Source organism: Vidua macroura, chromosome 8 (genome assembly GCF_024509145.1).
Source record: "Vidua macroura isolate BioBank_ID:100142 chromosome 8, ASM2450914v1, whole genome shotgun sequence".
In the NCBI taxonomy this organism is placed as follows: Eukaryota; Metazoa; Chordata; class Aves; order Passeriformes; family Viduidae; genus Vidua; species Vidua macroura.
Genome location: NC_071578.1, coordinates 35,399,456 through 35,426,462, shown reverse-complemented (window position 1 = coordinate 35,426,462; position 27,007 = coordinate 35,399,456). Strand labels below are relative to the sequence as shown.

The following is a 27,007-nucleotide window of genomic DNA, read 5'->3' as shown; positions in this document are numbered from 1 at the left end:
TTTAAGTGACATTATTCTCAGATAACTTAAATTTATTTTTTTCCAAAAGTTATTTACAGATTTACAAGTATTTGTGTGGTATTTTACAAAAAGTTACATCAGGTCATTTTAAAAACATTTTTCTTTACAAAAGCTACATAAGCAACTACACTGAGGTGTTAAAAAGAATAGCTATGTTAGCTTTTAGGATATTCACTAAATCCCTATCCTCAGAGACAAAGCCAAGCTAAACAAAGTGCAAGGACAGCTAAAAGCCCTGTTTGCAGCCTCCCTTTTGCTGCCAGCAGTGCTACTCCAAGCCCACGGCTGAAGGAACTACAGGGCTGCTAATCCTGGAGCCCAGGCCAGGAGTGGCTAAAGGGAAGAGTGCAGTGCAGTGAGCTGGAAGTGAGGGCAATTCATCAAAGGATGTTATTTCTATTTGCCTACAGAAAGAACAAGGATCTTAAGTTCCAGCAAAATGTTACCACCAGTGACAAGAGTGGGTAGACTCAGAAAGGCTCAAAAGTGCTCTGCAAAAAAATAAAGTTTAGGAACCAGCTCTGAAGTTTGAGAAAGATGGTGACAAAATAAGGGAGAACCTCCCTGGCCAGCACAGAAAGGTTGTGATCCCCACTCTCCCTAGGTGGTTTCTAGAGCTATGCAGTGACTACACGAACAAGCTTGAGAGCATGACTTGCATGAAAACGATGCAGAGACTTGTTCAAGGTTACAGACAATGTCAGAGAAGAGGTCTGTGCCAAACAGCTCTCTTTCAGTGGAAACACAGATATATCAAATTAATAGCTCATGTGAAAAAATCGTTCAGCAAAGCACACCTTCCTTCAGCAAGCACCCTGAGGCACTGTTCCCTGGCTGAGCACAGCTCCCTTACACCTGGGACTGCACAGAACAGCTGCCAGGGCAACGTCCTGGGATGGACCAAATCCTGCTAATGAAGAGTATTTGGCAACACGGTATTTGGCAACAACTTCTTACACTACTGCATTAATTGCCATATTTTTTTCCAGTACAATTTAAAACCAGCTACTGCATGGTTTTGCTTCACAACAGCCTATCACAGGCACAGAATGAGGTTGGACTTGTGGCACATCAGCCTGTAAGACTATCACCTTTCTCCAGATCATCTTAACAACTAAAATATTCATCCAATACACATTTACACTGAGTCTCCTGTATAAACTGCCCTGCTTCCTCCCAAAAAAGCTGCTGAGCCACTTGGTAGACCAACATGCCCATCTGGAGTTTTTCTCTCTTTAGATGTTCATTTTCTACATTTGGGTCCCATTGTCTTCATTTGTTTCAAGAGGAAGCAGAGAAGTAACTTGTCCATAGTATCTTGAAACTGCAACTCTACACTGCTTACCTGGAAGTCTAGAAACACTGTTGCACATTCTTTAGTTGGTTGTGGTGGTTTTTACAGGATGAGCTAAACAGCAGAATTAATAAATATCTTATGGCACATTAGAAGAGCACCTCTGTATAAGTATTGCATGGCAGGAATCACAGACCCGGACAGGCTTTGGTGAAGAGGGCAGAGGCAGCTCATTGTCAGAACAGGCATTGCAGAAGATCTCCCCACAGTTCCTACAGTGATGCTAAATCATGGGCAGAAGATTAAAAATTTAAATTTACAATGGAAATGTACTTGGTAATTTGATACCAACAAACAATACACACACAGCAATCCAAAACATAATTCCTGACTCCTTCTTCCTGAGTCAGTCTGCAAAACTGATCTACATCCCAAACTATGATGCAATCCTACACAAATGATGTTTGTCTAGGATTACACCACAGACAGACACATGGTCTTTCTAGACTTTTATACACACACACACACATACATATATACATATACATATATATATATATATATATATATATATATATATATATATATATATATATATATATATATATATATATATATATATATATATATATATATATGCACTCAAGATTTCATTCAAACACTGGATTAGGAATGTATTCTGCCATAGAAAAACACAGCATGAGCAATGATATCTGAAACAGTGGATGCCTCTATCAGGTAGCTAATTGAGATTTAACATAAAAAGGTAAAGGAAACTTCCTGCACACATTAATAAAGCATGGAAATTAATGTCACATTTTACTTTAAAATTACAATAAACTCGTATTTTCTTACTCTAGTATATAAAAACTGCCATAAAAAAACTTCTACACATGTCAAATTCTAACAGCTGATAAGAGTTTGAGATAACAATTCCACAAAGTAGTTACATAATTTTTAACTAAGTTGCTTTGTGGAACTTCACCATGACACTGTTTCTTTTGAAATTAGGGCCCAGCTGCATTGCGTGTACCAAAGAACTAGAAAAATATCTCAAAAATAACTCTGCATTTACCTGATCACTGACATTTCATGCCACACCTCAAAGATAATTATTATTTACATCATACTTGTAATAATAATTACATAATACTTGGGAGAAATCTTGTTAAGGTTTTACCTTCCTTTTTGAAAGCGAAAATTCCTTTTCACACAGCTTGCAATGAGTGGCTTCTTTGTCCTTCAACCAAACCTGGCCCTGGAGGAAAAATTATCATAATTATAGGTATCTGATGAAGTTAAACTTTGGGCTCCAGGGGACAAGACAAATCAAGAGCAGAACATTCACTGCCCGAATGCTCAGTGCCCTGGGACCAGTGTAATGTCACAAAGACACTCTAGAGCAGCACAGGACTGCTCCAAAACACTGCAAAACCTCAGGGGACAAGACAGAGCAGAGGTGCAGAGAGAACATGCCTGAGGTGCTAAAGCTGGGCAGTGGCTCAGCTGGGAGAGCAGGAAGGCATGCAAGCCTCCAGATGAAGCCAATGTCCCTGCTCAGCACATGGGAACAGTCCTCAAGATGCAGGGAAGCAAAAAAAAAAAAAAAAAAAAAAACAGGACAGTGTCAAAAATTGTCAATTTCCTTCTGTTTAAACCACTTAATAAACCCAGAAGTCTGCTCAACCATTCCAGTCACTTTTACCTGGACTGCAGTAATGTGCCAGGGAACACAGCAGATGATCAAACGTGTGCAGACAAAGTCTCTGCTCCCTGCTGTCTTTAAGAAACTCCCAAACCTGCTGACATTACACATCATATTTTATCAGCTTTGGTGCTACAAGTTCACTTATTTCCTAGGCTGATCAAATATTTCTTGATCACTGAGAAGTACTATGCAGTTTAAGCTCAGCTGGCTTCACATTCTGTCCCAGATACACTCTTGTATATGATAGAAGTGTACCACTGCAAGAAAAGGGCCAAAATGCACAGCTGTGCATCAAACTAGGAAAATGAAAAGCAAATGGATTTTTTCCAGGAGGTAACAAGGAGTCTGTGGTTCTCTCCCACTGGAGGAAATCATACCGTGAAATCATACAGTCTCTCTGGAGTAGCTGCTCTTGGAGAGAAGTCTTCTCATGCTTACAAAAGATTTCAAAGGTAACAGTTTAAAAAAAAAAGTTTATTTTCTCAAAATACTACTGACCTGCAATGCCTTGTTCGCTTCTTTTATATCTTCTATTTTCAGCTTTGACCTAAAGAAGAAGATAATGCTACTTCAAACTTCTACATGGTCAGTTATACTCTAACAACTTAAAAAGCTGGTTTAGGTACTTAAATTTTAAGCCAAGTCCTCTGAACAAGAGTACAAGACCACATTGTCATTTTGGAACAATCAGCCCACCCACAGCCATCCAGTGCCAACCCACTGAGAACTGGGTCACAGGAGACACACACAAAGTTATTCTACAGGGCATCAAAGGCCACATAAATCACAGCAAACTACTGAGAAGACAGATCATCAAATGAAACTTCAACACCACATAACAGTAAGGAGGGTGCTCCCTGCCAGGTGTCCCCTTCCATCCTCTGAGACTGGGCAGCTGTGCTGCTTCTGCCTGGGGTGGGGTTCACCTCCCTCCCAGGGGCTGCAGGGGCCATGCTCTGGCTTTGTGCTGAGCACAGGCTGATAACACAGAGATGTTGGTGTTGTTGCTGAGCACAGCTTGATAACACAGAGATGTTGGTGTTGTTGCTGAGCACAGGTTGATAACACAGAGATGTTGGTGGTGTTGCTGAGCACAGCTTGATAACACAGAGATGTTGGTGTTGTTGCTGAGCACAGGTTGATAACACAGAGATGCTGGTGTTGTTGCTGAGCACAGGTTGATAACAGAGATGTTGCTGTTGTTGCTGAGCACAGGTTGATAACACAGAGATGTTGGTGGTGTTGCTGAGCACAGGTTGATAACACAGAGATGTTGCTGTTGTTGCTGAGCACAGGTTGATAACACAGAGATGTTGCTGTTGTTGCTGAGCACAGGTTGATAACACAGAGATGTTGCTGTTGCTGCTGAGCACAGGCTGATAACACAGAGATGCTGCTGTTGTTGCTGAGCACAGGTTGATAACACAGAGATGTTGCTGTTGTTGCTGAGCACAGGTTGCTAACACAGAGATGTTGCTGTTGTTGCTGAGCACAGGCTGATAACACAGAGATGTTGCTGTTGTTGCTGAGCACAGGTTGATAACACAGAGATGTTGCTGTTGTTGCTGAGCAGGGCTCACACAGAGCCAAGGCCTTTGCTGCTCCCTCCAGGGCCAGGTTGGGGGCGAGGGGACACAGCCAGGACAGAGAATAAAAGGAATATCCAAAGGATGTTCCAGACCAATGGCATCATGCTCAGTATATAAAGTGGGGGAAAGGGGAAAGGAGGACACCTGGGGGTGGTTGAACACCTGCCCAACCATGGGAAGCTGTGAATGAATTCCTTGTTTTGCTTTGCTTGCATGTGTGGCTTTTCTTTTCTCTAGAAAACTGCCTTTATCTCAACCCTTAATGAGTTTTCCAGCTTCTGCTTCTCCAGTTCTCTCCCTGACCCCAGTGGTGGGGAAGTAAGTGAGCAGCTCTGCGGGGCTTGGTGTGTGGCTGGGGCTCACAAAGAGCAGCACTGCCCTGCTGCAGCCAGAGCTGTTACCTTCTCCTTGGGGCTCCTCTGGGAATGTCACAACTGGCAAACCAGGCAACTGTTCTCCTGCAGAACAAAGCCTAATGCCCTTCAAACTAGGATTTTCTGTTCACAGCACTGTCATCACCCAGGACCTCACAGCCACCCCACCAGCCAAAAATAAAAGTTAACAGGCCCGACCTAACTAGATACATTGACTTCTCATAACTGGTTAGTTATCAAAATAATAGTAATATTGTCATATACTGTCTAATATGCATTACCACTGTCCCACTATTTTCCTCCATTCAAGTGTATATGACAAAAATAAAATGTATAAGTCATCATAAATAATAAAATTACTCGCTCAGCTTGGATGCCAGTTCTTGGAGAGCAGCTTCTTGGTCCTCACATATGCTTTTCAGTTGCTTGTTCTTCTCCTGAAGTTTAAGAAACTCCTTAAAACAAGACAAACAAAGTAAAATGAAACCAAATTATTCTCAAATTGCGCATGCCCTATTGCCTAGAAAGCTGCTCCTACTGAAGCTGATCTTGCTGAGAAAGCCAAGTGCATGAGTGATCCCTCATACTCCCTCCAAATCCAGCCTGAACAGCAACTGCTCAGGATTAAACTCTCTTAGACCCCAAGAGATAAAGAAACATTTCTGCTTCTGTAGTCCACTCCAGGGAGAAAATTAACCTGATTGACTGGAGATAAAACCTGGAAAACAAACCTGACTGACTGGAGAGCCCAGGAGCACAGAGAGCCACAGGTCCAGCCTACAGTGAGGACAGAGCCCCCAACACAACTGAGAAGGGAAAGCAAGGATTTCATTTCTCCTTATCCAAAGTACTGAACTCTGATCTATGGACTAAATGGGGAGTAAAAAGCCCATTTTTTCCCTCATTCTATTTGTGAGAACACATTAACATAATCTTTCTCATATATTTGCAAAAATTCTTTAAAATATCACGTCTAAGTCCATAAACAACATTGCAGTCAATTTCTAAATTACTAGTCAAAATTTGCTGCAGAATTTACTTTCTTAAGGGTAACTATTTCTTGGGTCTCTGTTCTCAGATGAGATACAGTTTCCTTTTCCTTCTGAAGATCATCCTCCAGGGTTTGCCGCCACTCCTTTTCTATCTTCAAATCTGTTTCCAGCTGAAGCCTAGAACAGGGAAAACAAAACAAAAATCACCCTGCACAACAGTTATCACTTATGAAAACAAAACCGAGTTTATTTCTGGGTGCAATAGACTACTACCATAGCAAACAATTAACTTACATGTTTTCTAAAACAGAAATAATGTGTCAATATAATAATATTTTAGGTATCAGTGTAATAAACAAAGCACTGTCACTTCAGAAATGCTTTTCAAAGTAAGTTTATTTAAAGGACCAGGAATATGGCATAATTTTGAAGAGCTGACCTTTGAAATAAATGAGTAAGAGAAGACTAACCATAAAATTCTGAAGTATTTTTAAAACATGCATAAGGCAAAGCCCCTTAACTTTATACAGCTTCTTTCTAAAATAAACCAAACCAACCAGCCACGGTGTCATTGGTGATGCAGACAATCATTGCAGGTATCTCTGGTGCCATAAAAGTTATTTAATTTTACACTCTTCAATGTGAATCTTCTATTTTAGACTAAGGTTTATGGCATTTTGAACAGAACTGAAAATAAAGGAGGAAGGACTTTAAATTGCTATTTTTATTGAGCTTTCTACACAGCTGAGGTTCAGCATAAACAGGGATATAGGTTCTATTGGCTTAACTGAACTTCAGCTAAAGGAATTAGGACTACTCTGATAGAAGACCCATTCTAGCTAGAGTTTTACTATTGGTTTCATTGAAGACTTGATGTTTAAAATGTTATGGGGGCGGAAGCACATTGCCCTGTCTTCTAGATTTAAACTGTGTCAACACAGGAAAAGAGGGGAAAAAAATCTGAGAGTATTCATGCAAGGTCTTTTGATGGGAAACCTACATCCACATTAATTTTCCTGTTTTAAAACCAAACCCACTTTTAAAGGAAAGACTTACATTTTGGGACACTACCTCAGCATCTGGCTGGAAAAGAAGTGAACATGACCTGGAGGTTTCAGAATTGCAGAATTCTAAGGCTGGGGTCTGAACTGTTCTTTTGCCCAAATCTGCAGAGGTGACTGTGGTAGTAAAGTGAACATTTGTCATGACAGTTGAACAAGTGGATTGAAATTCAGAGTTCTGAGAGAGGCAAAGGAGGGCTAATAACTGGATTGGAAATCACTAATTTTTAAGCCCCAGTCTTTGTGCCAAAGATTTACTTAAATAACTGATGTTTTATCTTCCCAAAGAGAGAAAGTACCTCTCCTTACAGGGAGCTTCTAACATTATGTACTGATTTAAATTAGTATTGAAGGATGTAACAGGAGAAAGACAGAGGGTTGCCTTTTAAATCAGCTTTTAACTTTTCTGACTCCATTGGATTTTCACTTTTTATTTCCTGTGCAGTGGTAGTTAAGCCACTTCTACCTCATGCTTAAGCTGGATCAATCAAACTATTGTTGTGCCATTTCTGGTTAAGTTTATACTACTCCATACTTGTGGGCTTTGTTCAAAGTGTGTTTTACCACTACTCCAGGATGTATTTTCCCCCACTTAGGATAATTTCCTCCTGAATTAAGTTGGCACTTTTAGCCAAGAAATAATGACAGTTCTTCCCCTTCCTTTCAAGCTGTATGTCATTTTAGAGGCACCCAAAGCCAGCTTGGCTTCCTTGGAATGACATATTTTCTTCTGCCTTGCCAGTACCTGACACAAAGATCTTTAGTATTTACATTCTGTTCAAAACCACTTAACAACAAGCAGCCTGTTCTAGGACAGAGGACATATTGCAATGTAGACTGTTTACTGCCATGCATTTTTCCCAACAGGAAAGAAATACTCACAGCTGTTTCTCCTTCTGGGAGAATTCGTTCTGCAGGCTTTCAGATTTATTCACATATTCCTGTTTAAGTTTCTCATCCTCAGCCTCAGCCTCCATTTGAGCCTTCTCTGCTTGCTGCAATCTGGTGTAATTCAAATCAACTTTGGGTAAAACTGAAGCTAGAACTAGGGTGTAGAGGGTGAAGAAGACAAATAAAAGAAAAATGGGGAAATAGAAACATTTCTAAATAAAAACAAAGTTTGGGGGAAACTCACAAACTCAAACGAGAAATCCATACAATGCCTAGAGAACTTAGCTCCTGGGTTTGCATACAGTAAGAGAGTAATCACTGTAAGTAAGAGTTTTATTTTATGCTCGTAACAGGTGCCAAAGCATGATACATGTTTTAGAATGGAAGCTTTTCTTTTTTCCTTTAGCATACGTTCTTGTGTTATTTCTGAAGCTTTTTTCCCCCAAGTAAACTCTGTAAAAGTACTTGGCTTGCACTAATCACCCATTAAGACAGGGCAGAGCACGTGCTGTGCAAAAGTAGCTCGAAACAACTGAGGCATAAGGTTGTATACAGAGCACTGCAATCAGACAGCAAAAGACTTGACTAGCCTAATACAACAAAATACACCCTGACAGGTCCCACTACATTTATAGAACTACCTCAACTACATCAACATTAATTTAAATAGTCTGTATTAAAAATAATGCATTCTTACACTGGTGAAAATAGCTCCATACTATAGACAAATCAAAATGATTAATCAAGAAATGAGGGATTGTTATTTGATTTAATCTTTTCTTTCTGAGCTCCAGGTTTGTTCAGCTGACACTCCCTTTAGAATGCATTAGCTCACTGTGGTACCTCTGCAGTGGGTGTACTGTAACAAAAGTAAATGTACTAAAAGGGGACTTGTGCTATATCATGGTTACACTGAGAATAGTCTGGAGAATACAGGAGCCTGCAAAATCACAGGGAATGTCCCCACCTGCTGCTCTGTGTTCTGTAAAACTGTCTCAAGGGCCTCTCAGGTAAGTGGTGGGAGAAATCAGTGAGATGGTTGACTTCTCACCTCCCAGCAGCTCCCTGAGCGCAGAGTAACTCCCAGCTCCCAGTGTCAGCTAAAAAGAAGATGTGTCAGCAATATGTCTGCATTTGTGCTTCTGCTGATGAAGTTGCACTAGAGGGAGTTTCCAAAAGCTACTGGTAAACAAGTCAACAAGACTGGAATTAAAACACCTTATCAAGAGTGCACCATCTCACTCAACTGCCCTAGGGGCCTGAAGAATGCTCCCAGACACACCTGCAATGGTAGTGCACAGAGGCCAAGCCATGGGAAGGACAATATTGGGAACAGGTCCCTCCCCAGTGCAGAAGCTGACTGAAGCTACACAAGACACCAACACCAAAAGCACATTAAACCCTTCCCTAAATCACAAAATCAACTGCAGAGGTGTTTCCACAAGCAAGGCAGAAAGGGAGCTGGCTGGCTACCCAAAAGCTGCAGCATCATCCCCAGCCCAGCACCAGGGCTGGCTGCACTGCTGAGGTTCAGGCAGATGCTGAGCTGGCTGCAGTTTGCAGCTGGATTTGGCATTCAGATGATTCTGTGGCAGACACTTGTTCACATAGCTGACAGTCGGGTGGAGAAGGCTCCCATTTCTGCCATGGTCTTCCTGTTGTTCTGTTCAGTATTTCTGGTTTGGGTTTTCTTTGAAGATGGAAGATAGTTATTTTTTAGTAGCCAGCTCATGTTAAAGGCTCTTTCTGCCTCCAAACCAAGGAATAAGCTAGTACATAACCATGCAGTAGAAACCCTTTCTGTATTACTGCATCCTGTCCCCACTTTTTCAAACAAATCCCCTTCTGCTGCAAAACTCTAAGATCATTTTCCCAGCCATCATCCACTACAGGCTTCAGAGCAAACATCAGGGAGTGTAATTAAGGGCAGTCAGCATCTGAACTCTTCTTCCTGCAGCGCAGGCAAGCAGCAGCTCACAGCAGGAACAGGAACTGTAAAGGCTGCCTAATGATGGGTGGAGGGATGGAAAAGGGTTTGGGCAGAACCACAGGTGTTGATCTCAGTGCAGGCACAGCCAGGTGAGATCCTCAGCTGACAAACAGGTTAGGCAGGTTCAGGATCTGGGTCCTAACTGTTAATCCTACTCACTGCTCCACCTCCCAGGGCAGCTGTGCTAGGCAGGAGTCCCAGCTAGAGAATTTGCTGGAGCACTCTGTCTCTGCCTGGAGACCCTCAGGAATCAGACTCCAAACACATTTTCACTCCACAAGGATGTTTTACCCCAGGACATCAGGGAGGTGGAACTTTAGCTGTTGGCTGCCCAGAGGCTGGCATCCCTCCACTGCACACACACAAAGCAGAGGCTGGCACCACCCTCTTTTCTTATACCCATCCTCCGAGGGAGCTCAGCTCCCTCCCTCCAACTCCTGCCACTCTGTTCAAGAAAACACTGCTACCACAGAACCCAACAGAGAGCGAGCTTTTGGGATAAATACAGCCTAAAAGGGAAAGGAATAAGCAGGGGAGAAGGGAAGTTTTAGCCAGAAGGGCTACTTTTAAAATCTCTTAGTACCAAAGAACCGGAAAAATCACTAATTAGAAACAAGTGTCATAAAAATGTACAGTCAAAGTAAAGATATCTAACCTCTTAAAATAAAATTTGCCAAAGAAGTGATTCAATAGCATTAGAAAACTAGCTTACATTTGCTTAATAATAGTGCAGTAATTTACTTTTTTTTTTTTTTTTAGGAGGGGTAAAGTGAGATCGGAGGTGATGTTCTTTCAGAAAACAAAACAGAACCCAGCTACGATCAGTGACAGTGCAGGATTTCTAATAACACCTTCAAGTTTGAATTGGATAATTCTGAAGTCCTATTTTATCAGCAATTATTTCAACACAAGAGATCTGGAGGAGCCCTCAGAATGATATATCCTTGACAAGTTTATACTGGTGCTGAGCCTCATTGCTGGCACATTTGACGAATGACATTGCAATAGTCCTAGTTTGAGTTAACAGATCTTTGTCACTTCATGAATGCAGTGGACAAAAATCAAAGACAGATGAAGGTAGCAAAACAGTAAAAACAAAAATTGGGATAAAAGGATAAAAAGAAAAAGAAAAAAGAGGAAAAAAGGATGTCAATAAAAGAATATTCATGTCACTAATTTTTTTAATACATAAGCATGTTTTTCATAATCAGATTTAAATGAAAAAAAAGACATGTCAAACACCAACATGACAGGGCTTATGGATATGTTATATTTTACAATTAGAAAGATCAATGTTGCATATAAGGCCACTATATTAAAACATGTGAATCACATCTTCGTCTTATGTAATACATGCAGTCTAACCATAATGTAAATTTATATTCTGGAATTTTAGTCTTTCACTTTTCAACCTTTCAGTGTGAAAACTCATTAAGTCATTGAAAATAATGGCACTTGCAAAGCAATGGACAACAATTATAACAGCTTCAGCAAACAACCTGCGATCTTTGAAGGCATTAATGTTTATATTAAGCATATGCTTAAGTATAAGCAAGATTAATGCTTCAGTTTCTATTGCATTTCATTCAAGTGGGGAAAAAAAAAGTAGGCAATAAGGAATCAGAATTTTGAAACAACTGAAAGAATGACTTTTGATATCAGCATAAAAACCTAGGACCAGAAGAAGGATGGTAGAGGAAGGAAACTGAAAGATTAAGTTTGTACTTAAAGTGAATGTGTTTGTCAAACAGAAAAAAACAGTCCAACAGCAAAGCACTAATTAGAAGTTTCAGGAAGGCTTGGTTTAAATGTTCTAGTTGAAAATTACATCAATGACAACTGTGGGAATGCAGTAAGATGTAAGGGAGTGGAGTTGTGAATAAAGAGAAACAAAGATGGGGCTGTACCTTTGTTCTAGTTGTTTCATAGTTGCATTAATTTGATTGGTCTTATCCTCTAATCGACTAATTATTTCATTCTTTTCTTTCATAGCATCTTCAGAAACCTGTGTTACAAAAGAGGTTAAAACTGAAATTGGTATAATTGCACCATTACCTTGTGGGGGCTTTTTCTTAAGTATCTAAAGGGGCAAATGGTAAAAATGGCTTCAAGTTTTGGTTCTCTTTAAGGATTGCCTTCTAAAAACCCTTGAGGACAGTATGTAAAACCTGATGCCTAGAAAATTTGTAATTTTATACTTTGCAAGTGTAGAGGTTATTTAATATTTAGTAAGTATAAATGTTCCCCCGTGATTTCCTTCCTTAGTTAATCACTTTAGAAGCCAACTTAAATTCACTGACCAAGTAGCCCATTAGAACCTTACCAGTGAAGAGCAAAGAGCTTAGTCCAGAAAATCACCAAGGTTCTCCTACAAATCAACCTCCTCCAGATCCTAACACTGGAGAACATTCTCTTATTTTTCTCTCCAGCTCTATTTATGTTTCTCATCCTCTGGTCCAGTTTCTTCACATTTGCAGATGGGAAAAGTAGAATCCCTTGTCCATCGCTTTCATTATCTCTCTGCAGTATCTGAATTTTTTTCCCCTCATTCTGCCACAGATTTGACTGGGTTCTTGTGCTGGTTTTCATTATTTATTCCCTAAATCAAATTCACATTTTACATAAATAATTTGCTGGTGTTTATTAATTTGTTAACTGCATTTGGGGTCCCTGAGATCCATATTCTCCAAAAAAAAAAAAGGCATTTCATTGTTAAGATATTTTCTTAATTTGTTAACAGATTTTAAAATAAACCTGAAATTGTAATTAGCTTTTTCCATTTAACATATTCTTGTCTTCCTTTCTCTACTTTGGAAGGTCAGGGCTTCTCTCCAACTCCTCATTATGTGCCTACATTCTTCTGTTTTTTTAATACAACACAGGCCAAAAAATGTCCTTGTTACAGTACACTGTTACTCTCTCTATTTCACACAGGATATTATTAGGCCATGATCTTATCCTCATGCTCTTTTCTTCCCCAAAACTAGTAAGTGACTGCCTTAAAAACTCCTTTGTATGAAACCATGTTTACATAGGAAATGTTCCAAAATGCCAAGCTGACCTAAGAAGAACAAGGAAACCGAAACTCCAGGAACAGCAGCGTGCAACTGACCAGAATGGTAATAATGCACTTCTCTCTCTGTGATCATTTCAGCAGTTGAACAGCAGATTGTCCCTTTACCTGCAGCTTTTGGTACATTTCCACGTTAATTGCTTTAACTTCATCAAGCTGCTGCCGCAGGCCGATGAGCGTGTCCTGCTTCTCATGGATATCCTTCTCCAGCAGCTTCATGGCAAGCTCTATCTCATGTTTCATGCTAACTTGAACCACTAGCTCATTCTCCATATCCTATAAAACACAACACAGTGCAACACAAAGGATTTAAATAATTATGAGATTATTCATTTCTGGTTTGAAACTCTAACAGAGCTGCAGCACAACCTATTTTACCACTTCAGAAATTCTGCCCCTCTTTACCTTTGCAAATTATCCATAAGTGTGACACACATATACTAACTGGCCAATGGGGTTTTTTAACTTTGGGAGATGACAACTCACATGATAAGAAATTACCCTGCCAATGTTGTACAGAGTTGCCTAAGTATTAATTACAAAAATAGAACAGAGTATTAGTATTTTCACAGGAAAGAATTAGCATAGATAGAGAGCATACAGTATTGCTAAAAGCTTACCTAAAAATTTATCCAAGAAAAATGTGCTTGTTTTTTACTGTTCTTCAGCAACATTATTACAGAAATATTGACGTTCTGTAAAAACTCCCTTTTTATTATAGGCAGTTAGAGAAAAGGCCACAGAAGTGTATGACAGGCAGCAGCTAAAGCCAAGAGAAGTAGAAGTGCTCACAGAGTGAGTGCTGTGCAGAGGGGCAGTGCCAGGAGCACTCACCTGCCGCAGCTGTGCCTCCTCCCGGAGCTGCCTGCGTGCCTCAGTGTACATCTCATCCAAGCCCTGCCTCGAGTGCTTGTACGTCTGCAGCTCTGCCTCCACATCCACCTTGGCTGCCTGCAAAGATACAGAGGTTCTGCCTTTCTTCTTCAGAAGTTCTGCAGCTTAATGCAATAAATTTAATGTAGGCACACAGCTGGTGGTAACTGGGAGTGGGGCTGCGGCCCAGCCTCATCCCCAATGGGTCCAGCTGTGAAAAGCAGGTGAGCAGCACTGACAGCAATGAGCCCTGGAGTGCCCAGGTGTGCTGAGCAACCACACAGGGAACAGAGGGCACACAAGTGCAATGCATGAGCATGAGGGCATAAAAGGGTGGGCTAAAGAACAACAAGGGCAGATGCTTGCAGCCTTCTGAAATTGTATGGTGATACTCTGTGTATCGTGGCCATCTCAAATGCAAGGTGTGCTGTGGCAATTTAACACGTGTGGGGAATAAGAAGAAAGCCTTACAAACACATCCTCTGAGCACAGGAAAAACATGGAAAGAGCTGCTTCTGCTCTGTGGCCATTGGCTTGATAATGACAACTGAGTAAAACCAGCAAAACATCTATACTGCAGTACTGTCCTCCTTTGGAATCATTGAATACACTACCCATGCATATGGTTGTAAAACAATCTATGGTCCTAGAATGTTAATTTACTTATGCCATTTAGAAAGCTCCACAGATTGAGTAAGCCCTTTCCCTCATAAAAGTTGTTTCAGAATTGGACAAGTTAAGCTTACTTGAAGTTGAGACGTACAAACTTTTGAACAAAAAATAACCGTGTTCTGTTACAATATTAAAAGTGGTAAAACTAACATACCTCTAGATGATGCTGTGTTTTCATTAAAATCAGAGTATTTTCACTCCTTAATTGATGGTTTTCTTCCTGAAGTTTAATTATATTGTTTTTTGCTATTGCTAACTGAAAAGGAATAAATAAAAAAGAAGAAAAGCACTGTGACCACTTTTGAGAGCAGAAATAAAGGAAAAAATGTTCTGATTAATGCAAGACCAAGACATTCTCTGCTCTATTCTCCCTGCCTGCTGAACAGAGGATTAGCTGTTTTTAAAGAAAGCATGAAGCTCCTGGTTTTAATAATGAGTCACTTTCATTACACAGCAGCAGCATGTTCAGGATACTTCACTGTTTCATGTCTGGTGAAGAGCATGCTTTCTTTTCATTGCCCCATTATGACTTAAAGATACATTATGACTTAAAGACCCTCAATTCTCTTTCCTTGTCCTCAGCTTTTTCTTTCCACTTGGCTTCAAGTTCATCCAGTTTTCTTTTTTTTTTTTTGGGGGGGGGGCATCTTAATATATCATCTGGAGCAGCTTACATAAGAAAGCTTCCCCCATATGAACAACATATTTACAAAAGATGACATATCATAACTGGGCCCTACAGTATACAGCTTAATGTCAGAATTATAAACCAAAGGGTCAAAATAGGTGGACAGTTGGGCTGCAGGCTTAAAAAGGAACCAGAATACTCTGAGAATTAACACTCAGAAAAGATGTTCTCACTCTGTCTGGATACATTACTCCCAGAGTGAGCTAGCTGTTCCTTCAGCAGCTGAATTCAGAGTTGTCAATTTTCCCCTTCATTAACTAAAAAAAGGTGTGCTCTCTCTTATAAAGCTAAAAATATTGGAAACTAGTCAAGCATCAAAGATAACCAGAAATATAGGCTATAAACACAAGCCCAGAACCAGACAAGTCTGAAAGTTGTGTATAAGTATCCAGTAAACAAGCAAGAAACAATCCTTTGGCTAAAGCTGAGAACTGGAACAGAAACTGCTTGATGAACTACTTTCTGTCTCTTTGTAGCAACTGGTGTCATCAATTCTAGACCAGTCATCTGCACAAATCAGACTGACCGCTGGCATTGAGAAAGGATTCTCTTCTCATTTTGTCCAAAGTTGGAAATTGCAATGTTCTACAGAATTGATGTACTGATGCTAGAGGCTACCTGGCAAGCTGACTTCAAATCCCTGCAGCTGCTGCCCCTCTTTAAGCCAAAATAAAGGTATCTGAATATATTATTCAGAGCTTAAAATAATGTAAGTATATTTAGAAAAACAGTCTTTCAGAGAAAGCAATATGCTACACATTACTAAAATAAAAAAGTACCTCTTCAATCAGTTTAGTGTTTGATTTCTCCAGTGAGTCAACTCTTGCATGTAGACTGCTAACTGTGCTACTGAAAGGGAAAAAGAAACAATAGTATTCAAGATTACATCAAAACTCATTCAACCAAGCTCAAAACCTTTAATGCAAGGTACAGTGATTAATGGTTAAGAGCTGTGAGGTCTGTTCCCATTATTGGAAGTTTTCCTAAACGTAAGAAAATCACTCTCCTTTGTCGAACATTTATATGCTTCTTTCCAATTCCCAATGTCACCCCTGTCATTTAAATTCCTGCTTGGCTAGAATTTCTCATGCACTCTCCCCTTCCTTTATCCTCATAACCATATTGCATCCAAAAGATAAATGAGTTCCCCCTATAGAACAAAACCATTCTCCAGATTCTCTTCCTCCAAAATACATTTCTTTTATAAAGTCATTTGTTTCTCTGCATTTTTTGAGATTTGTCCTCAGGCTATCTCTTTCTTGATGCTTCTTGACTTCATTTAGGAATCTCACCAGAGTTTTATTGCCTTTTATTACTCTGTTGCTTTTTATAGTATCAAATTACACCCAGGCCTTTTCCATAACCTGATTGCCTATTTCTGCAGGAAGCACCTTTTTTCAGGCTGCACTTCACACACAGGGAAACAGAGAACCTATTCTGTAACACCATTTAATTTTTCACATATTTCTCTGTGATGTCCTCAGAAGTTGCCGGTTCATCAGTAACAGCAGGGCAGAGAGATTAATGCATTTTAGGAAGTCTAAACACAAACACCTGAACTGAAATAAAATAGGAGAGTTGCTGAATCACTGATCTGACAGGAAATTCTATGGCATAAACCAGAGCACAAGAACACACCACTGCTCTTAATTGTGATAGCTCCTTTCTCCTCCTTGACTTTCATTTTGCTCATATTTGATGTGCTCAGCTTTTCTGTGCTGTTGAAGGTTTCTGCTCAGTGACACCATTTCAAAGCGGAATATCTTTACTCCAAAAGGAGCCTTAGAGTAACCAATGATCCAGATTATCAGCATTAAAAATTTAAAAAGATTATTACATTTCAAAAAGGATCTAGATCAGCTGTGGTACAGATTCTACAGAAGTTCTTTCTGGCTTTGTTGTTCGGTTTGTTGGGTTTTTTTAGCCCTTCAGACTATTTACTTTTGCACAATACTCTTCAGGGAATTTAAATCGCTGTTCTTCTATTTGCACAGTAACAAACACAGTGGGGTGGACTAGGTTTGTTCCATCCAGCAAAGCAGGAGGAAAATGCTGCTTTCCTGAAAATTGTTTCAACAGAAACCTCAGCCTACCACATATAAGTAGCTTCTAGCAAGCAGTGAACTTATTCAGTTCCAGTCCTAGCCATTAAAGCCACAAACTAAAATATTCTGCAAGGCAAAGAAATAAAAACATATGGATTCACCAGAACACTCAAAACCACTTTTGGCAAACTGTTAAAAGGAACATAGATAGAATCCAGACCAAGCTTTTGATTCCTATGATGTTATGAATCACAAGGACTTTCACAACCCCGGCCTGTTAGTTTTGTGTTTCTTTGAAGAATAAAGGTTTTGACTGTCCAAAAGCATGAAAACTGACACTGAGCTCTCCAGGAGAGTGTCTTTTCCTACTGCACTAAATCTTCAGTCTAAACATGGAGAATTGGCAGCTCTTTCTCTGAAGTTCTCTCACAAAGCTGTGGTACAAAAGACATTTACCTGTAAGCCTGGCCTGACACCCATACTTCAAAGTAATACTTACTTCAGTTGCCTGTTTAGTTCCTCAACATAATTCTTTTGGTCCAATATTGCAGCAATCTGTACATTTCTAAAGCAAGCACAAAATAAAATTAACAAAATTATGCACTAAACTATGGACTGAAAATATACATGTTTACCATATGCAAATGTCCATCTCAACTGTGTTTTCAAAAAGAAAGGAAGCAACTTCATCTCATACTCATGAAGGTAACAACACACGTTACATCAGTGAGACACAAAAAATTCCAATGCTTTAACTGCTAACAATTTCTCTATGTGAAACATAACAGTCTGAGAAGGATAAGGATGTTTATTTACTCTGCCATAACTCTGGTTCTTTGAAACTCTGACTAAATCCCAAGCTGAGGGCTTAAAGGTGAGCAGGTTCCTTTTCAATGCCACCTGGCAAGCCTTCCCTGCTTGGAGGCAGGAGGAGATGCTGCTGAGGTTTGCTTCAGACTGCAAATATTCCTCCAGCTAACTAATAACAGGGGATCAGAACATTTCATTTTTAGGGAACCTGACTTATTTCTAAAAGAACAGGTCCCAGCCAAGAAATCATTTGTTAACATAGAAAAGAGGAGGTATTTTGTGAGGACATACCTTTCTTTACCCCCAATGTCATCATCACTCTTCAAATACACAGAGAAATCGATCACCCCAACCTAGGGGAAAGCAAAGGTACAGTTTCATATCCTACCAATAAGTGCTGCTGCTATTTACAGCCTTGTATTTATGCAATTGATAAAACCTCAGTTACAGCATTTTTAAGGTTCATCCAGTTTCATTCAGAAGCTGAAAAACCTGAACTATAACACTTTAAACAAGATTTTACTAAGTTTAATATTTACTTGGATTATACCGTACTCTCCTGTCAGGACCCTGTTTGTTCTTTCCATGTCTTTTCTAAAAAGTCTCTTCACAAAAAACTTTTTAAAAACATGTTTTTCTGATTAAAGCTAAATACAGTCTCTAATAAATAAGGTAAAATGTTCTATCTATAAAAGTTACTTTATTTCAATTCACTACTGCTGCATAAACACATTTCACCACTGAGTAGCATTTTTTCAACGTACCAAAACTATGCTCCTGGCTGTGACTTCCATCAAGGTTCAGAAGTTTGCCTTTCTGCTCAATAAAACCTGCTGCTTCTGGCTTCTCTGAGAAGGTGCCTTCTTTATACTACTCTTCACAAACAGAATTATTCTGGACATTTTACAGACATCAAATTGGGACACACACTGCAATCAGAATCTCATCTGCCACTATTACCTCCTCAAATTGAATTTTCTCTCTCATGCAGCAAGGCAACCCAGTGATAACAGAGGTGTAGCTAGATTGTGTGGTCTACAATACACATATTTAATTCTCAATACTAAGAGCAAGTTGATAAGTTATAAGTTTTCTGTAATTACAGGCCTGTCAATGTTATATCTTCTTTTACACGAGATCAGTGCCTGAAACTAGCACTACACAGTAACTAGAACAAACAACTGAGGACAAGTTAACCATGGAATTCAAAAGCACACACACACAATTAGCTGTAACTTCTCTTTCCCAGAGGAGCTGCTTCTTCATCAAATATATGAATATAGTAATAACCACTTAAGCTACTATGATTTTTTTTTTTCCAGAAAGAAGCTGGAAAAAACCAATCAGGGCTGAACACAGTCTACATTTATTTACAAATACCTTTGCACCTGCCTTTAAACAGAATCTGTTAATATTTTCTTGGAAGAGATCAGGGTTAAAAGTCAAAGCCCATTCAAAGCAGGAAGAATTCCAAGTCTTGCTTTGCAGAATCAAAGTGGTCACCCTCTTATAAGGTCATAAGAGAGTGTTTGTTTCAGGTCCCTGTATCACTCCTATGATGTTCCAGAACAGCAATAAATAAACCAAGCAGGATAAACTGATCATGGAACTATATTTGTCCCACAGAAGAAAAGGATGGGTCACACAAGTCAGATGGAGAGAACTCTGCCTTGCTACAGCTGCTCCCATTTGAGAGGGAGCACAAAACTTGACCCTTGAACTCTGACCATTATCTCCATTCAAAGGTCACCCCGCTGACAGTGAGGTTAAGGCAACAGCCCCACAGACCCAGGAGCTGGATCATCACAGCCTGAACAGTCCCAGGTAGGATTTCTAACAAGTCACCACTCCAAAGTAACAAAATCCACAAACAAAAGTACAGAAAACTCTCATGGATTGCATGTACATTCCTTTACCTGGATGGACTTACTTGTGAATCCAGGTCTTCTCCCTTGACACACAGGTTGGCATCGATCACATTCAGCCCAACTAACAGCCCAACAATCACTGCTCCTTCCTCCTCCATCATGAGTGCGTGATACTCATAAAACTCACTGGGTGAAGGAGAAAATTGCATCTTACTGGTACATTCATTCTATATGCATCCAATAAATTAATCATAACTGACATACACATCTAAATTTTCTCTTATTGTAGCCTTACTACAGCATCTGTAAAGATGAACTGGCCCTGCCCATACTTTCAACTTATAAATATTTAAAAATTCAAAGTGCATGGTTTGTCTCAGAGGCTATTAAAAACAAGGATATTGCCTTAGGCTCCAGATGGCTGGTACACTGTGGGGAGGATGACAAGATTTACTTTGACTTTAAAACAAAACAAAACAAAACCAACCAAACAAAAACAAACAAACAAAAAAAACCCCAAACCAAAAAACAACAGAAAAGGCTCTTCCCTACACCTGCTATTACCCAGTCTTGAAGAGGATACTACAACAAATGGACACTTGGCCACACTGATTCAGACAACTCTTAAGTTGTTAAGAAACACTGCAAGCAATGCAAAGGAAGAATGGCAAAAGGATTACCTTTTGTGAAAAAAAACGCATGGAATTTAGTGAATATATGCTTGACATTCAAGGATCCAAGGAAGAGATCAAATGGATAAAAGAGAAACATAAAGGGCTGAAATGCTAAAAAGGTTTTTAAAATATTGTCATAGTTTTGCACCAAAACCACTACAAATATAAATACTTCAGTGAAAAAGAGAATATCAGCACTTTCTTCTCCTTGCACTTTTAAAATAAAATTTTAGAATCTATGTAACAAACAGTCTTTTCACTGGAAAAGTCTTTAGCTGCTGAACACCAACATCCTGACATACCAGTGTTATCTAGGCACAAAGTCAGCCTTAAAAATAAGCATAGCTTCCAAAACTGAAATGAAGAAGCATCCTTTTCCATTTGTGCTTCAATGACTCCATTGGACAGGAGAAGTTACACCAGAAGAGAGCAATGCCAGTGTTAGAACTGTGAAAGCAAAGTTCAAAGCAAGAGTCCTCCTTCCAATGGCAGCTCAGTGGAAACCACACACATGGTAGGGGTGAAGTCACCTCCTCCCCAGTGCTTATACTGCACAGCAGGGGAATGCAAGATCATTTTTTAGGAGACTAAACCTCTAAAAATAAATTGCAAACAAAACCCAATGAGTTGTTCACCTGAGGAGGTCTCTCTGAATGATTAAACAGCGAAGATAATCAGCCATTTTCTTCTGCATCAGCGCCAACCGCAGCCAGGCCCGGGCACGGCCCAGCGGGGTCCTGAAACAAAGGCCATAAGGACAAACAGCCCCAGATTAACAACATATTGATTAAATCATGCTCTTTAACACCTTATCAGTCTACTGGTGGAGCAGTTGGTGTTTCTGAAGGGGTATTTTAAACTACTAGTTGAGCATCACCATGTGGAAAGCCATAATGTTTAGGCTTTGACTCCAAGCTTTGGGATAACAAAGATTTTCAACTACTCAGCTGAGCTTGGGAGCAGACCCTGGAAAAACAGGAGTATAGACTGCACAAGAGCCTGATAATCTTGAAAGTCCTGTTTTCTGCTGAAGTAAAATGCTTCCAACAGTTGAGACTCCTTTCTGCAATTTGTTTGTTAAGAGTTGAGGGGAATTGCAAGAAAATGGCCATCACAAGCCGCCACGGCAGCTTCCTTTCCCAGTCCTACTCTCTGGCTCTGCCCAACCCTTACTCAATCCTACCTTTAATTGTGTACAAATTCAGTACTATCTTAGGAAGACAATGCCAAATAAGATGAAGACCTGTGTAACTGGCAAACACTAATATCCAGCAAATTACACCTGGACCTTTAGACCTTCCTCTTCTAATGCTTGCATACTTACAAGTGGTAAGCACATCAATGAAAAAGAAAAACCCCTCACAAGCTGTGTTAGGATATTGAGACTAACACACCTGGCAAAGGTTATTACTTCCTCTGGCCTGCCACAAAAGTAAATAATAATTTACATGCCTGTGTGCTCTAGATAAGGTCTAAAGCTATAAATTAGAACCCTTGTGCTGCCTACACCAGTCAGTGCAACCAAGCCCTTTTGGAATTTCATGGATGGCCAATTATAAAGCTAAATACAAAAGCAGAGTGCACTGGAATGGGAAGAGAATAAATTTACAACAGAGAAGGACTGTGCAGGCAAGAATCTCAAAAGCTGCCTAACTCTTTCCTCTTTGGTATGCCACCTGGTGGTTTGATACAGCCTTTGCTGACTGCACTCACCAGTGTCAGCAGAAGCTCTAGACTGCAGAGTGACTGGTACACAACTTGCTCCCTTTTCACTGTTATCCACCTCCCATTCACCTGTGCTCTCCCCAACATCAGGTGCTAGCTGTTAAAGGCTTGATTAATGCCAAAAGGAATCATGAGACACCTGCAGAGTCTCAATCAGGTTCTTTATTTTCCTGCTGCATTTTAACAAAACTACTTACTTAAGGCCAGGCAAATCTCTGACACTTGCTGCTATTTCCTCAGCTTCTGGATACAATTTCTCCACAAGTTCCAGAGGACCCCAGATGGTTTTATTGTAACTTAGAAAGGATTTTCTTACTATGAAAAGAAAAATCAAGTAACTGAATTAATTTAAATCACAGCAGTAGCTTCCTTCATAATATCTGGTGTGTGAAAGGGTTAACTGCTGAGTCCAGAGTTCCAGATAACTCTTAACTGAGACACTGGTCAGCTCACCAGTATCCAAAGCCAACTTCCAAATTACTTTGCTGTGAATTTAAAACTGATATGCTAGAAAAAAAAATATAAAAAGGATATCTAGCTAAAAATATACACTACATACATACATGCAGTTGGTAAACCCTGGATCACTTACAACAAATGCTGTACAAAAGGACAAGTTAGGAAATATGGAAATATATGTATTGAAGAATTAATAATTAAATTACTCATTATAAAAAGTGACCATTTACTTTTTTTTTCAATTCTTTATGCAACATTACACCTTTCTTATCTACTTCCAGAAAGAAAGGAAGAAAAATGGCATGTTTGGGATGAGAAATATGCAGCTAGACCAATCTCCACACCTTTCAGGCCATGCTTCAGGCAGTGCTCCATGACAACAAAGAACTGCTGCAAAGGTGGGTAGTCAGAATCCAGAGTGCGCCCAAAGCTCAAGGCTGATTCAATGAGTCCTTTGATACTCAGTTTGGCCATGTTTAATAAATTTGCTCTTTCTACAGCTGTAGGGTCCTTTACAGCTAAGACAACAGAGAAAAAAAATGTTATGGTTCAAGATTTAGGAGCGACACAAGGAAATAAAGTGCTTCACATCCACCTTGTTAGAAGAAAAACTTACCTTAACCTAATAAACTCAACAGAACAAATTCAGTAGGTGCTATAAACCACCGTGCCACGGAAAAGCATCCAATCCAAAACACATTCATAGTGTTTCAACGGGTGAATGAAAACCCCAGGCTGGGAATGTCAGTTCTTAGGCACCGTGTTGTCCCAGCAGGTCTCAGAAGCAGCCAAGTCACTGCAATTAACACAGCACCTCTGCTGCATGGCTGCAACCACTGCCCCTCCCACGGCACCAAAGCAGCCTTCCTGCTAATTTATGGATTTATTTGGTGTATTACAGCCTGCCTACAGAAGCAGACATCACATTTTTTATATATAATCACTTTCCACTGTAGCTTTAATTGCACAGTGACACAAACACATGCCTTCCTTCTCAGGCTGTTCAGAGTCACTGCCACTAAACCAGGAGCATTTTCTGGAAAATACTACACATTGAAGATTCAGTTTCTCACCTAGCCACAAAGTATTTTCTACACAGAAAATCTTAAGAAGTAAAGGCTTTGCTTTAACTTGAAGTTTTTGGTAAACATTACAAAGTGTATACTGCAAAAATACATTTGAGGATTAAATCTCGCCAGTAAAAAATCCATAGCTTTTTATAATCATCTTAGTCTGACGAAGTTCCTCTTCTTAGAAATCCTGCTACTGAGAACAGAGTGCTCAGGAAATTCTTACGCTTGTTTTCATTTTTAATGAAGCAATTCAAACATTCAGACACTATTTTCTGAGAGACAAAACAAGCCCCTGTTTATTCACTATCATCAAAGTAACCTGGAAAGAAACAAAAGAGTTGATGATTTACTGCTTAATTAAATCCAACAAGTGAAGTGAAAAAAAAAACTTTTTTTTAAGACATTGAGCCACAGATGTCAAAATATCTAGAAAGACCCGTGTCTGAGGAAAAAAAACGTGAGCCTGTTCCTTTGCAAATCTGAGTATTGGTATCTGATACAGACTGTATCTGTCTGCACGTCAGAAAGCACAAAGGACCCAAATCATCATAACAGATGGGCATTTTCTCAGTTCCTCAACAGCAGGGAAATGACTTATCTCATTTCCTGGAGACTTCAGGTATTTAGGGATTGGATATTAGAACCCCTGAAAACTACTTTCTAATATTCTGTTTCCCTAGTTGCCTGCTAAATACCCAACTACCACGAAACATAACCTATCTCTGCTGTCTAGGAAAAATAATGACTGAGACTAAGTACCTGCAGCATCCTTAAAAACTGCTTTTATAGTTCCCCAGAACTTCAACAGAAAACCCCAGGAGACATTAGAAACAATAAGATAATGAGAGACAGGGCTCTGGCAGAACTGTACCCAGTTAGCAGCTCAGTGCTTTGTCTCTTCCTTCCTTCCTGCTCAGCTGCTGGGGACTGACCAGCTCTGCCAGGGCAGCAGCAGCACAGCATCCCCGGGACAGGTGGAGGCTGGCAGCAACAGCAGCCTTTCTGCACGCATCCTGCTTTTTTATTAGCTGTGCTACTGACGGTATCAAATACAAGTGTTAGTGGAGGAAACGCCTTGCTCAATGCAGGCTTCAGGTGGGTAGCTCTCCCTTGCTACACAGCCTGTCTATTTCCCCAAAGGCATCATGAACATTCCTTTCTCAGGTGACCTCATTCTGACTTCTGGAGCTGATCCTCCCCAAGACAGACTCCTGTGTCTGCTGTCCGTTTAATTATCAGCCCTCGCTTGTTCTTTCTGAGGCCAAACGCATTTCGGTGCTGTTTTAAATTGTGATCTACCTGCACGTTTTTCTTCACCCGCTCCTTAAAAAAATAAATGGCGAACCATTTTTTTTTTTTTTCAATTTAAAATCAAGATTTAGAATTTAACATCGCGTGTGAAATCCTAAATCCCAGCTGCCGCTCGGGTACCGTATGGGGCATTACAGAGAGCAGAACAAGGGGTACTACAGACAGCAGAACAAGCTCTGCAGGGCTCTCCTCCCCGAAGCAGCAGCAGCAGCCCCCGACAGGGCTGTTCGCAGGTAACACCAGCGACCAGCATCGCCAGCATCACCGGCTCCGAGCCTCGGCCCGTGAGGCGACACCGCTCCGCGGCCGGACGAGCAGCCGAGCGCAGCCCTCGGGCCGGGGGCTGCGGGCGCCGTCCCTGCGGCAGCGCCGGCCTCGCCCGGCCGCGGCCCTCCCGCACCCGGGGCGCCGCCCGCACTGCGGGCCCCACGCCGCCCCCGCCCGCAGCCCTCGGCCCGAGCCTCGGCCCCGCTCCCGGCCCCGCAGCCCCGCTCACCCATGGCTGGAGAGGAGGAGCCGCCGCCGCGGCCGCTCCCTGAGGGCCCGCGGCTCCTCCCGCCCTCAGCGCGCGCCGCGCGGCGCCCCCGGCGGCGGGAGGACCCGCCCCTGTCGCGACAGCCCCTCCGCCCCGGGCACCGCCCCCGCCCCTGTCGCGACAGCCCCTCCGCCCCGGGCACCGCCCCCGGCCCTGTCGCGACAGCCCCTCCGCCCCGGGCACCGCCCCCGGCCCTGTCGCGACAGCCCCTCCGCCCCGGGCACCGCCCCCGGCCATGTCGCGACAGCCCCTCCGCCCCGGGCACCGCCCCCGGCCCTGTCGCGACAGCCCCTCCAGCCCTGGCCCCAGCTGCCCGCCCGGAGAGCTGCATCGGCCACAGGGATGGGCAAGAACGCCAGGGCAGCCTTGGGCACAGAAGCCTCGGACAGGAGCTAAGCACAATCCGGCGGCAGAAACTCGAGGCTGCTCTACGCTTCGCCTGTGACATAAAGCTTCAATCCCTAGCATTTATTCCAAATAATAGTTCTGTAGCATTGGATAACATGGATCAGAATAAATAATATTATTCTAGAAAGATCTGTGAGTTTACTGCCTTCAAAGGTAACGTGCTGGGGAACCAAAACCAGTATTTAAAAAAAACATGTAAGTTTTTGGGGTTTAATTTTAAAAAGCCCTAGACTGTGAATCTGGCTAGAAAAGAACCAAAACTCACGGAGCTGTTTATCACCAAGCACGTTTGTCACATCCAGATGGGATCTCAGCTGATGCTTACTGCACCCCAAGCACTACAATATGCTTTGCTTAATAATTATTCTTTCCTCACACCTTTTTGGGCAAGGCTAACCAGCAACCTGTCAAATAAAAAGGTGTTCTTTACCTTGCCCAGCTTCAGTGACTGCACAAAACAGCACAAAGGGTGTCACTGCAAGGAAGGACCAAACCACAAGGGCAACACAGGGACAGAACACAGCCCATGGTGACAGGGACACTTCTTGGAGCCTCCATTCCCACTTCTTACAAAGAAAAAGGAACCTGTATGTTTAAACATTAAACAATTCTAAAATACTCACACTCTGATCCTGCTAGTCTGGCATAAACAACTTCCTTTTTTTTTTTTTTTTTTTCCCATTTTTGGGAATCCCAGCAACACACAGCACAGCAGGCATGCATCTGCATGTTTTCCAGCAGCACCAACAGCTGCTTCTGCATGAGGAAGCTGTTTTAAAGGCAGCACATTAAAAAAGTGATCCTTTACTGCTAGTCCCTTGCTCTGTATATTCATTGAAACACAGAGTGTTTTAGAGAGTCACATCTCAGTTT

General features: G+C 41.1%; 1 protein-coding gene and 1 long non-coding RNA gene across 4 annotated transcripts; one reads left to right on the top strand and one right to left on the bottom strand.

Annotated features, from left to right (window-relative positions):
* On the bottom strand, positions 1-25,766 carry RUFY2 (RUN and FYVE domain containing 2). 2 transcript variants are annotated; one of them, XM_053983619.1, is made up of 18 exons: positions 25,688-25,766; positions 23,152-23,325; positions 22,546-22,663; positions 21,259-21,360; positions 20,012-20,135; positions 18,373-18,434; positions 17,771-17,836; positions 16,006-16,075; positions 14,693-14,794; positions 13,828-13,944; positions 13,102-13,269; positions 11,828-11,925; positions 7,922-8,041; positions 6,026-6,155; positions 5,347-5,441; positions 3,522-3,570; positions 2,496-2,573; positions 1-1,598 (listed from the first exon to the last, which is right to left on the bottom strand). In XM_053983619.1, the coding sequence occupies exons 1-18, from the start codon at positions 25,689-25,691 to the stop codon at positions 1,455-1,457; spliced, it is 1,821 nt and encodes a 606-aa protein (XP_053839594.1). In that variant the 5' UTR covers positions 25,692-25,766; the 3' UTR covers positions 1-1,454. The 2 variants fall into 2 exon arrangements, with proteins under 2 accessions (XP_053839594.1, XP_053839595.1); XM_053983620.1 differs by lacking the exons at positions 1-1,598; positions 2,496-2,573; positions 3,522-3,570; ... (1 more) ...; positions 6,026-6,155; positions 7,922-8,041 and adding an exon at positions 8,246-10,957.
* LOC128810611 (uncharacterized) lies at positions 19,721-25,465 on the top strand. Of its 2 annotated transcripts, none has more exons than XR_008438086.1 (4): positions 19,721-19,905; positions 23,089-23,205; positions 24,798-24,975; positions 25,297-25,465. It is a non-coding gene; the product is annotated as an uncharacterized LOC128810611 (long non-coding RNA). The 2 variants fall into 2 exon arrangements; XR_008438085.1 differs by having other exon boundaries at positions 25,257-25,465.
* Positions 25,767-27,007: the final 1,241 nt, after the last annotated feature.

What these genes read in the sequence shown, in the direction of transcription:
- RUFY2 (XM_053983619.1), bottom strand. An exon ending in CCTGAAGCATGGCCTGAAAG is followed by an intron (nt 22,664 to 23,151) that starts GTGTGGAGATTG and finishes TTCTTTTCATAG; the next exon opens with TAAGAAAATCCTTTCTAAGT. An exon ending in AAACACAGCATCATCTAGAG is followed by an intron (nt 13,945 to 14,692) that starts GTATGTTAGTTT and finishes GTATCTTTGCAG; the next exon opens with GCAGCCAAGGTGGATGTGGA.